This window comes from Hippoglossus stenolepis, chromosome 8 (genome assembly GCF_022539355.2).
Source record: "Hippoglossus stenolepis isolate QCI-W04-F060 chromosome 8, HSTE1.2, whole genome shotgun sequence".
NCBI lineage: Eukaryota > Metazoa > Chordata > Actinopteri > Pleuronectiformes > Pleuronectidae > Hippoglossus > Hippoglossus stenolepis.
In genome coordinates, this window is record NC_061490.1 from 18,119,465 (window position 1) to 18,131,568 (window position 12,104).

Sequence of the window (12,104 nt, forward strand, 5' to 3'; positions counted from 1 at the left end):
TTCATCTATCTGCCTATATATGTCTCTCTCTCTCTCTCTCTCTCTCTCTCTCTCTCTCTCTCTCTGTCTCTCGCTCTATCTATCTATCTATCTCTATCTCTCTATCCATCCATCTACACGTAACTATCTAACAATAATAATGATTATTTAGGATGTGAAAATATATAATATGATATAATATAATATAATGTAATACAATACATATAACACAATATTGTATATTACTGTATAATATAATATAATATAATATAACATAATATAATATAATATAATATAATATAATATAATATAATATAATATAATATAATATAATATAAATAATATATATAATATAATATAATATAATATAATATAACATAAAATAATATAATATAATATAATATAATATAATATAATATAATATAATATAAAATAATATAATATAATATAATATAATATAATATAATATACACGCTTTAACGCAATGACACTATAAAACTTGTTGATTGTTGTGAAAGCCTCACAACAGGAAACGCTTTATTCTGAAACACAACAACACCGGAACCCACCGCTACCAGCTGTGATGCTAACTTGACAGCGCAGCTCCTTCTCTTTGTCAGAGGACTGACTTCCGTTTTCATGTCGGGTCCAGGTTTCTGGAATTTGCTGTGTACTGACGCTGTGAGCGGTCTCTGCGGGAAGCTGTAGCGGATGTTTAGTGTCTCAGTGGCCGAGAGAAAGTTCAAGCTCCTCGGTTTCAGCCTGACCCGAGTTTGGCGTTCATTAATCTGCTTCATCCTTGAAAAACGCGACTGTTTACCTAGCTAGCTGGCTAGCATCAGCCAGCTGAGTTAAAGATCTTAGCATGTTTCGGTTCTTGAACGACGTTGATGACGACCCCTACATGATGTGAGTACTGACATTAACCACACCGGGGTTTAACAGCGTCGCCTCCCTGTGTGTTTTGCATGAGCAGAGTCTTGGTTTGATGGAACGTGTATTTCTCCGGTGGCTTGAAGCAGGTACCTTCCTTGACTCCAGCCAGCTGTGGGGGCCTACGGTGGTGGTCCACCATATTGGATAGACAACAACTACAACAACGCTGTCAGAGCTCAGCAGTGTTTGGTTCACAGATCAGCAGCTGAAATACTCAATGATCCTCATGTGTGTAATTTAACCTTGTTGCACAGCTCGTACTTTGTCTGTTGTAGCCATTTCAAGCTGTTTTCCAGATCAAATGACAGCTTTATTCTGCTATAACATATTTACACAATGTTTATCCCTTTTATATTGCAAATGCATGTAAGTTTAAAATGCTGCAGATCAACCTATGCTTTACTAGATACTACATGAAGCACAGTACTTAGCAGAGGTTGTGGAGGTTTTAAAAATAATGCATCAAATCATTTGTATCAAATCATCAGTTAACTTCATACAAAGTACAATAAACAGAATAAAACTAAATCATATCATTATTTGATGTGACCATCACTCACGATATGGCGATTAAGACACATTTTTTTGCTACTGATCAAAATTATGTTGTGATAATTATTGATATTGTTTTATTTCCCAGCCCTTTCGCCATTTACCGTAAAAGCAACAATGCCCTCAGCTACACCTGTGCACAGTTTGTAATGGTACTTGCTGTACTCTGTGCCACGTGTCCTCTCCGTGGATTTGGTTTCGGTGTCTCTCTCCATGTTTTCCCAGATTGACTCGATGTTGAGATCAGGGCTCTGTGGAGGCCTGGCCACACATTACAAGACTCCTTGTTGTTCTTCTCATTGAAAATGGTTCTTAATGACACTAGCTGTATGTTTGGGGTCATTGTTATGGTGCAGAATGAATTTGGGATCCATCAGACACCCTCCTGATGGATAACAATGTAAACATGTATGGTACCTTTATTCATAACAGCTCGATTACAGGGGTAAAGCCAATCAGATTTATAGACTTGCTTTAACACACACGGGTTATTAGATTTAAATCATGAAATTCTAATCCACTTTTGTTGGTGGGTCCTGTTGTGTTGTCACCAATCTCCCAAGATCTGGGGAATCTAACTGCAGAAAACTAGCTGAGCGACAGAAAACTGAAAGAAAACAGAGAGACTGAAACGAGATGAGTCGCTTTATCCATTTCCTTAAGTGTTTCTTATAACTTTTTTTTTTTTGTTCACGTAAAAGCAAAGCCCTGCTAAGTTATGAAGTTCAAAGTCTGTAGAAAACAGGATGTTGCTGTGTGAGTGTTCTCCAGGATACAAATTGTATTTTCATCCTTTTCAAAGTAAATACTAATGATGTCAGAAAGGATATATTGCCAAAAGTATCCCGTACTCTAACAGTGTGGTAACTAAGACTTTCAGCCTGAAACTGGACTCTCAGACAAGAAGATGTTTGATAAAACCTCTTGTCTAAGTGATCTGTCACATCCTGATAAATATGACAGGCGTCTCTTCCTGTATCATTTACAGATTTCATTTACCTATGTGAGTCTCGATCACGACAACAGTAAAATCATAAATATTTCTGATTTCTTCTAGGGATCCATTTGCGGCTCACCGGCAGCAGATGAGTCTGTTTCAACCATTTGCTATCGAGCCTTTCGCTCTTGCCCCCCAGATGCAGCCACATCGTGCACCACGTAGACAGGTAACCTGATGCTATGTTGCTGGATTGTACTCCTGGGTTTTGTGTATTAATCACATTAGTTAACTGATTTTACAATTGTTGTACATTTTCTTCTAGGCCGGTCAACTGGCCCCCTTCGGTATGATGGGAATGGTGAGTAGTCGAGCTCCTACAACTGCAGAAGGTCCAGTCCTGTTTACAAAATGTTTCTGATAACGGAGCTTAACAAGGATAGTCTACAAATGAAGAACAAGTCTCCAATTTTATCTTTATTTCTGCTTTATTGTTTTTATTCTGGTTTATGGTTAATAGGGCGAGGGTAAGGATCACATAGAGGCTAATTTTGGTGTTTAGATAAGGGCTCAGATGAAGTTGATTTTAACTGAATTTACAGTCAAAAGTATGTGGAGGATGAGGTGAAGTAGACAATCTGTATTTGTAGACCCATCAATTTTACTTTGTAAAGGTTTTGTCAGAATAGTTCGGAATGCCTCTGTGTGTCGTAGTTCTCGTACAACAATACATATATTAGCATTCTGTAATAAAACTTCAAAGGTCAACATGGAACTGATAACTACAATTACCTCGGTCAGTGTTTTACTTAACATAGGTCTTAACTTTCTTTCATTACGTTCATTATGGTCTTAAAAAGTCTTACATCTAACTTGTTAAAAACTGCAGAAACACCATTAAAAGATCTCATTTACTGTATGTTTTCAGGGCGGTGGATTCATGGATATGTTTGGCATGATGGGAGAAATGATGGAAAACGTGGTGAGTGAGTTTTTTTCAAATAAACAGACGTAATTACCCTCATGACTGAAACCTGTGTTTCCTCAGTACTCCGTCTCACCTTGTTGTTTGTTTTTTTATTGTCTTCTAGGAAAGAATGACCAGTACACCAAACTGTCAGACATTTTCCTCTTCAACAGTGATCTCCTACTCCTCAACAGATATAGGGGCTCCTAAAGTTTATCAGCAGACCCATGCAACGACAACAGGCCCCGGAGGGGTGAGATTAACTTCAGTAATTTATGAGAGTTAAAATCCAACCGCATATGTAGGTAAACTGTTGTGCTTTGTGAGTCCAGGCATGACTTTGACTTTCTAGCTCCATTAACACATCAAATGATCAGAACTTGTAGTGACAGTAAATAGATCATGTACAGTATAAACATCATTTCAGAGTGAGTTCACACACAGTGCAGAGTATCCTGCTTGTTTTAGTAAACTGAGCCTCCCCCTTCATCTCAGATCCGTGAAACGCGGCAGTCGGTGAGGGACAGCGAGAGCGGCTTGGAGCGTTGCGCCATTGGCCACCACATCGGCCCTCGTGCACACATAATGGAGCGTTCGCGAAATCGCCGCACAGGAGACCGTGAGGAACGGCAAGACTTCATTAACCTTGATGAAAGTGAGTCTTTTGGGTGGAAAAAATCATTTTATGATTGTTGGTGATTGCTTTTCTCAGCTCAACTCTCGAATACCAAAGAGAATTGAATTTTATGTTTTTGGTGGCAAACTCAGCAGAAGTGCAAGAATTTGTCAAGCTTAACCAAAAACCAAAGTGATGTCTTATATTAAAGTCAATACAGCTACAATCACATGAGATATTTGTTTTATGTGTTACTTACCAACCTCCCCTACATTCCTACTAGGTGAGGCTGGAGCGTTTGATGATGAGTGGAGGAGGGAGGCAGGAAGGTACGTCCCCCCGAACGCCCGGGCGCTTGAGTATGGCCGAGATCGACGGGCAGGAGGCCAGCAACTGGCTCTTCCTGCCCCTCCTAGCTCGTCACCCCCCCCAGGTCCTCGGCATGAGTCCCCCAGACACCGTCAGCCCCAAACCCGCCCACGCTACGACTGGTGAGAAGGTAAGAAAAAATGTTCAGTTCAGCTCATCACGTTTATATGTACCTGATGAATAATAACATATGTCAGTACAGATATATCACTAATGCTCCACAGGTTCATTTTTGTCAGTTTTAACCCTGAAAATAAGCACATGAAATAATAGGATTTTTTAATACTCTGTAAGATAACTGTGATCTTTGAGACATACTGTATTTTACACTGCACAAGGTAATTCTACTAAAATGTTCTTGCATTGAACAGTATCCGTTTCGTGAAACTGTGTGATAAATAAATGAATTAAGGCATCATGAGAAATGGAAGAAAATATGTAAAGAGTGACTCTTTAAATGGTTTGAATGTGTCGATAAAGATTGTAAACAGCAGTTTAAATACGGGAATGTGTCCCTGAATATTTGTCACCTAAACCACCAAAATCTACTAACTCTCTAAATGAGCTGTTGCCGGAAGTGTCTCTCAGTATAACGTAGGACCATAGACTGTATATAAAAATGGTCAACATGAATTTGGCTTCTCACAATTGGAAATGGCGCAAACTAAAAAGTCTGAGTACACGTGGAACAGATTTTCAAAGATGGCTTCTGTCTACTTGAGCAGTTTCTATCACACTGATGTACTCGACTTACTTGAAATTAAATGATTGACAGCTAAGTCTGATGCCTGATTGGTCGAGCGTGTGGTGATGGGACCTGGCTACCGTGGCTCCATCCTCCAACATGTACAAGATGGCGGCGTTCGTATCTGGGATATTTTGGCTTAATTTCTAGATATCGGGAGAAAGTGGAGACAGGTCGTCAATGTTTATATAGAGTCTGTTGTGTAGGAGCAGTACTTTTGGACTGACCACCTTGATTCGTGTCATAAAACAGAGGCCTCGGTTGTTTGATGAAGCCTTTTCTTCTTTTGTAATTTCCATATTTTCTAACACACACTGTGTTGTCGTCCCTGCAGGTGTCACAATTGACGAGGCGACCACAAATGACGAGGCGACCACAAATGCCCGATGCTGTGAACCAAGTTGAAGACGGAAGTTGATGATTGTCACAACTGGCTGTCGTAAATGTTTGATATGACTGGACTGTCTATATATAAACCACATATTACACACACACACACATACACACAACAACCCCCCTACACACACTTGATAGTTACATTTACAGTTCAACTTCTCTACTGTGACATTCAAAAAAACACAAAAAGTGGATCTCTTGTGCAAATTGGGAATAACTACACTCACTTTATATTATACTCATCCTCAAAACTTTCCATGTGTTTTTGCCCACTGCACGTGAGTGCTACAGTATACAGTACATCTGCTGTACAGTCCATTTTATGTTCGTGAAGACACTAGTGTGTCGGTGAATTGAATTGTATACTGTTAACTAATTAATCTAACTAAATAAAAGTTCATTAAACATTGTTAGATAATTGCAAAATGTGTGTCTGTTGTGGTTGTGTTTGACGATCGCATGTCTTATATATTGACGTGTTTCATAAAAACATCAAATCTCACGAGCTTCAATGTCATGAATACGCATCAAAACCTGTAAATCTATGCTTTTTTTTAAGCCTCATAAAATGTACCAACACTTGTCGGTTATTTGAGTGTAATTTTGTGAGTCCTCAGAGACGCTCTGCCTTTTTATATGTATTTGTATTCCGTCTCTTCCCTGTGACACCGCGTCTAAAGGTCATGTGACACCCGGATGGAGCACGCAAGTGGAGCAGCCCCAAAACGCTCTTTTGACAAATCCCTCCCTCCGTGGGCTCCCTGCCTGCCTCCTTCTGTGCTCGCTGTTTCTTTAATTACATCCACACGCTATTTTTAAATCCACATCCACCCTCACCAACCCCCAGCATGCACTGCTCCTCACACCTGTCTACCTGTCGTCTTGTCGGCTTTAATCCCCGCCATTAGATCTTTGCAGTCCCCGACAAGGTGGCTCGGTTTGTAGCGTCTTGCCTTTGGTGAGATGTATCCTGCTCGTTTCTTCTTTTTGATATCTTCTACCTGTCATCCACATCTGAAGTGTACAGATGTTCGTTTTTCATTCCTACAACAAACCCCCCACTTCAGAAGCATGACAGCACTGCCTGCATTTCAGAGCAACCACATAATTACGTCTTCATATTGGCAATTTTCTGGGACAGTATTTGTCAGAGTCGTATATGTACTATATACTATACTGTATATCAGGTGATGTCCACACAGCAAGTACATACAAAAGACAATGTTGGACGCAGATGTTGAAGCTGAGTTCTTTTTCACCACATTTTGATTTCCTAAGTCATCAAATGGGTAAATGTGACCATTGCTATTCTGCCCTGTTCCTCCATCCTCCCTCTCCTCTCCAGCATTGTTCCCTCCCCTCTGCATCTCCCAATGACTCACACGCTCCCCCTCCCCCCCGGCGTGTCATACGTTTTTTTTTTCACCCCATCTCCCCCTCCCACCTCCCACCTCCCCCGTCCCTCTACCTCTCCCTCTCATTCGCCCACAGACGCTCACTTCTCTCCAGCAGGCTTCAAAACACGCTGCAGGTAATGTTTAAAAGGATTGATCTGTTCCTCCATTCCCTCCATCACTCTCCACCTCCTCCCTCTTCTCCTCACCTCCTCCTGTCTTGTGTTTTCTCACCATCTCCTCTCTCCATTGGTCCACTGTCTCAGTCACTGACTGAAAGAGCACAGAAATTGAGGTGGCTTGTGGTCCGGAACAGGTTGACGGTAGATTCATAAATAGGTATTGGTTATTAGCTTTTGATTTATGTTTCCTTCTCTTTCTATGTGTGTGTGTGTGTGTGTGTGTGTGTGTGTGCGTGACAGATAGCATCTTCCCAGGGAGCATCTTTTCCACAGCTTTACATCCCTAGGGCTGCGTCACTAGCATCAGTGAGGGAGAGAGTGTGAAGTCATTGTGACTAATGTGAAAGGATCATTTTCCTCAGTTTCGTTGTACACCGCTTGGAGTGTATAATTATATGTACTGAACTGTTTTGGAGTATAAATATGTTTCCTCTTTTTTGTACAGGATGTCTATAGTAAGTATTGTTGCCAGGGAGATCCTGGACTCCAGAGGAAACCCCACTGTGGAAGTAGATCTGCATACAGGCAAAGGTTAAACAATAAATGCATCAAAAAGCATATTACTCGTGTTTTTGTCGAATTGCCAGTTGGATTTGTGGTTTATGGGGGCTTGACAATTCTGCCTTTCCCTTTTTCTACTTCTCCTTCCTCCTCCTCCTCCTCAACCTTTCACTCCTCTACCCTTCTACCGCTCCCTCCACCTGCCAATCCTCTGCCCTCCAGGTCTGTTCAGGGCTGCTGTGCCCAGCGGTGCGTCCACCGGTATCTACGAGGCTCTGGAGCTCCGAGATGGAGACAAGACTCGCTACAAGGGCAAAGGTAAGGACTGAAAACAAGATGTCTCCTCTTTCCAGTTTCATGCTCTCCTGTTTTTGCCTGCCACTGTCTGAAAATGGACATATTTATCCTCCTCTGTCCTGCTGTCTCAGGTGTGACAAAGGCTGTTGGTCACATCAATGACAGCCTTGGACCTGCCCTCGTCCAGTCGGTGAGTATGAGAACAAATCTAAAGGAGAGTGGGAGGAAGAGGAGGAGTAAATCGGTGAAATCTGGCTCCTCTGTTTCAGGGGGTCAGCGTGCTGGAGCAGGAGAAACTGGACAACATGATGATTGAATTGGACGGCACTGAAAACAAATGTAAGTCTCGTCCCGTCATATCTTATGCATGTATGTGTAACGACGATGTGTCTGCTCCAGTGAGTACCCGGTGCATACATGTTGTGACTCATCTGTGTTCCCTTCAGCTAAGTTCGGGGCCAATGCTATTCTGGGAGTATCACTGGCCATATGCAAAGCTGGTGCTGCAGAGAAAGGTGTCCCCTTGTACCGCCACATCGCTGATCTGGCAGGAAACGAAGAGCTGGTCCTACCAGTTCCTGTGAGTCGTGTATTTATTTATTTATTTAGTGCACAAATTCTTCCAAACATCATATGCAAATTCATTTTCCTTCCTTATCGGCCCCATATTCAGGCATTTAATGTGATCAACGGGGGCTCCCATGCTGGTAACAGACTGGCTATGCAGGAGTTCATGGTACTTCCTGTAGGGGCCGAGTCTTTCCGTGATGCTTTGCGTGTCGGGGCCGAGCTCTACCAGACTCTGAGAGACGTGATCAAGGAGAAGTACGGCCAGGATGCTACAAATGTGGGAGATGAGGGAGGGTTTGCCCCAAACATACAGGAGAACAGTGAAGGTAAGAACAACCACCACGCAGAAACAACCCCCTGATTCTTTTCCTCATAGCCTGAGGTGTTGTCTTACTTATTCCTGTGTCTCTGCCTCAGCCCTGGAGCTGATAAAGACGGCCATAGAGAAAGCGGGCTTCACGGACAAAGTGGTGATTGGGATGGATGTCGCCGCCTCAGAGTTTTTCATGGAGGGCAAGTACGACCTGGACTTCAAGTCTCCGCCCAACGCCGCCCGCAACATCAGCGGTGAAGAGCTGGCCAGCATCTACCAGGGCTTCATCAACAACTATCCAGGTGTGTATTGTGATGTGTGCTTTTATGTTCATCTGGAGAACATGATGTGGATGAATCCCATTCAGCAGAAACTACCATAATCATGGGTATTTATTGATTTCCCCTGAGGTAGAGAAACGGAGAAGGAAGCTCCACAGCCTGGTTTCTCCTACTGAAACTTGGTTTTGATAAAGAGGTCTTAATTATGCGCTGCAGTGCACATTTACCAAAGGGGACCTTTGCTGAAGTGGCTGTTTACCCTGTCAATGGCGTTCTTCCTGCTTGTGTGAGCAAGTGAATCTGTGTAATGTGTGTTAATTTGATGGCAGTACTCTCTTGCGTACCTTTATTCAACATTTCACTGGTGCTCTGGTCTGAATGGCTCGTAGCTGAGCCATTACGCCATCATTTTACATGATTTCACAAGAAATAATCGCACCTATCCTCCCTCCTCCTTCAGTTGTGTCTATTGAGGATCCGTTCGATCAGGACGACTGGCCCGCTTGGTCCCAGTTCACAGCCTCAGTGGGCATCCAGGTTAGTGATTGCAAAATGTGTAGTGATATTCAAGAGTGTATTTCATGACACCAGACTCCATGCCCTGAGCTTGTAATACAATCTGAGATTCGTGTGTAAATCCGGTGGCGTTCCCATTTTGATATTATCGGGAGAAGAACAGAAATAGATTCACAAAAGTAGGTTTACAACAAAGGTTGATACATCCTGCTCTGTACAGAACTGATACTGTTGCTGTGAGTGAGAAAACTCAGTAACATCCGATGTGTTTGCAGGTGGTTGGAGACGATCTCACGGTCACTAACCCGCGCAGGATACAGCGAGCCGTGGAGGATAAGGCCTGCAACTGCCTGCTGCTCAAAGTCAACCAGATCGGCTCTGTCACAGAGTCCATCAAGGCGTGAGTTGATTCTGTGTGTTTGATGCAGTAACACGTGTAAATGCACTTGTCTGCATGTGTGAGCTTGTTAGTTACGCTGCGTCCTCAGGTGTAAGCTGGCCCAGGAGAACGGCTGGGGTGTGATGGTGAGCCATCGCTCCGGAGAAACTGAGGACACTTTTATAGCTGACCTGGTGGTTGGTCTCTGCACTGGACAGGTAACATGCACGCACACACGCACACGCCAGCACACACACACACACACACACACACACACACACACACACACACACACACACACACACACACACACACACACACACACACACACACGGCATAACACCTTGCATTGACTGGCCTGTGATGACAGTGCATAAATGAGACAATCTAAAATTAAACAATGCAGCAAAATCACAGTGCAATGGGAAACAAACAATACTGAAACAATAGTACAGTATGAAGTATTAGCTCAAGTGACATAAGTAATATGTGTCAAATGTATAACAATGTAAGCAATATTATTAAATAACGAAATACTAAAAGAGTAAAGCGTTAATAGTCCACAAATCACAAAAGCTGTTATATTCTTAACTGAATAAAAAGAAAGACGATTATATATAATAAATATCAGTCCTAATACTCGTCAATTATTATTATTATTATATAATAAAGTAGTCATAAAGCAGCTGTATCTGTTTCCCTCTTGGGTTCTTAATATCTCTGTCTCTCTTCAGATCAAGACCGGAGCTCCCTGTCGATCAGAACGTTTGGCCAAATACAACCAGCTCATGAGGTGGGAGTATATACAATTTACTGTATATGTGTATTTACATGTTTATAAAAAGACTTTATTATGACTTATAGCACGTATGCAACTTATTATCCTTCTGCATTTCTCTTCTCTTTCCCTCATTCTTTCATCTTCTCTTCTCATATTTCACATTCATCTGCCTGCTCCACATGTCTCTCCATGTTCTTCCTCCCCTCCTCCTCCTCCTCCTCCTCCTCTCAGGATCGAGGAAGAGTTGGGTGACCAGGCTCGCTTTGCTGGGCACAACTTCCGTAACCCCAGTGCCCTCTGAGTGCCAGTGCTGTAGGCAGTGCAGCACAAGAAATATAAAATTGCATACAAATCATATATATATATATTCTATGTCCCTGGCAGGTATAATGACGAGATAATGACTCACCTGTTTAAACTCACTAAGACTAAACTCAACTAACTGAAACACATAGATTTAGCGACACGTTTTAGCAAGCGACTGGCGTTAATGATCACAGCCAGTTGCAGCAAAGCCTGTTGGGGGAACAACCCAGCGTCTTGCCTCACAGCACAGACTCGCACTAACCTTATTGCACTCGTTAGTTTCTTTCTCTTCGCTGATCCCTGTATCTCCTCATGACTCACTGCAGAAAAGTTCTGATCTGTGTGCCCTGTTGTTTCCTCTCCCTCCTCTTCCTTGTGTTGTTTCTGATGTGAATACTAAGCAGCTTGTGCTTCACGATTGTGTGTGTGTGTGTTGCTTTGTCTGTCTTAAGGTGAAGCTCACTACAGAAATGGATAAATGTTACCTCAAACCAAAGCTTTCTGTGAATCTGTCATTTATCTTTTCTCTTTGTTGGTAATTTATGACTCAATCATGGATGAAAAGCAGAAAACGACTTCTGCAGTCCTGCTCTTTAAAAAAAGTGGAAACATATATATTCTCATCACAGCAGGTGTTGGACGTCCTACCAGCATCCTGCAGAAAAAAAACTCAATGTCATTCCTGCAGGCACCATTCTGCTGGAATAGCATCCTGCAGGATTTACAGTGATTGTTTTTCTGTATGACTTTCACTCTGCATGACGATCGTGCACAAATCCTGCAGGAACTGAGGAGGAATCCTGCGGTGCTGCTTTGAACGTACCACATGAATTCAGAAGGAATTCATCCTGCAGGAATTAGCTTTAGCATTTCAAGCATTCCGCCGAGTAAAGGAATAAACAGCGCTCATGCGTGGACACTACGTCTTTATATATATCAGCAAGTTTACCATATACTTTATATATACTCAAATAAAGGCTCTAATCAGCTGTTAAACACAACTGTTTATCTTGCGGAAATGACTGTTTGAGGAGTACAATGTGTAATTTATATCCATGTAGAGGAGTGCAGCCGGTATCGCTATCAT

At 42.2% G+C, this 12,104-nt stretch overlaps 2 protein-coding genes across 3 annotated transcripts; both read left to right on the top strand.

Moving 5' to 3' along the window:
- The first annotated feature begins 560 nt into the window (after nt 1–560).
- mlf2 (myeloid leukemia factor 2) lies at nt 561–6,079 on the top strand. Its single transcript, XM_035162757.2, has 8 exons — nt 561–888; nt 2,525–2,633; nt 2,730–2,765; nt 3,333–3,386; nt 3,496–3,624; nt 3,867–4,026; nt 4,271–4,486; nt 5,436–6,079. The coding sequence occupies exons 1-7, from the start codon at nt 845–847 to the stop codon at nt 4,480–4,482; spliced, it is 744 nt and encodes a 247-aa protein (XP_035018648.1). The 5' UTR covers nt 561–844; the 3' UTR covers nt 4,483–4,486; nt 5,436–6,079.
- An 871-nt stretch (nt 6,080–6,950) lies between these two features.
- Nucleotides 6,951–11,513, top strand: LOC118113208 (gamma-enolase-like). Of its 2 annotated transcripts, none has more exons than XM_035162699.1 (13): nt 6,951–7,028; nt 7,519–7,604; nt 7,797–7,892; nt 8,003–8,061; nt 8,141–8,210; nt 8,318–8,451; nt 8,545–8,767; nt 8,859–9,056; nt 9,496–9,572; nt 9,827–9,951; nt 10,040–10,148; nt 10,665–10,723; nt 10,943–11,513. In XM_035162699.1, the coding sequence occupies exons 2-13, from the start codon at nt 7,520–7,522 to the stop codon at nt 11,010–11,012; spliced, it is 1,305 nt and encodes a 434-aa protein (XP_035018590.1). In that variant the 5' UTR covers nt 6,951–7,028; nt 7,519; the 3' UTR covers nt 11,013–11,513. The 2 variants fall into 2 exon arrangements, with proteins under 2 accessions (XP_035018590.1, XP_035018591.1); XM_035162700.1 differs by lacking the exon at nt 6,951–7,028 and adding an exon at nt 7,116–7,230.
- Nucleotides 11,514–12,104: the final 591 nt, after the last annotated feature.

Bases quoted from the DNA above. Each gene is read 5' to 3' on its own strand.
- mlf2 (XM_035162757.2), top strand. From the start codon at position 845: ATGTTTCGGTTCTTGAACGACGTTGATGACGACCCCTACATGAT. The intron at 889-2,524 runs GTGAGTACTGAC...GATTTCTTCTAG, and splicing joins GATGACGACCCCTACATGAT to GGATCCATTTGCGGCTCACC. The intron at 3,625-3,866 runs GTGAGATTAACT...CCTTCATCTCAG, and splicing joins CGACAACAGGCCCCGGAGGG to ATCCGTGAAACGCGGCAGTC.
- LOC118113208 (XM_035162699.1), top strand. From the start codon at position 7,520: ATGTCTATAGTAAGTATTGTTGCCAGGGAGATCCTGGACTCCAGAGGA. The intron at 8,452-8,544 runs GTGAGTCGTGTA...CCCCATATTCAG, and splicing joins AGCTGGTCCTACCAGTTCCT to GCATTTAATGTGATCAACGG. The intron at 9,573-9,826 runs GTTAGTGATTGC...ATGTGTTTGCAG, and splicing joins CAGCCTCAGTGGGCATCCAG to GTGGTTGGAGACGATCTCAC.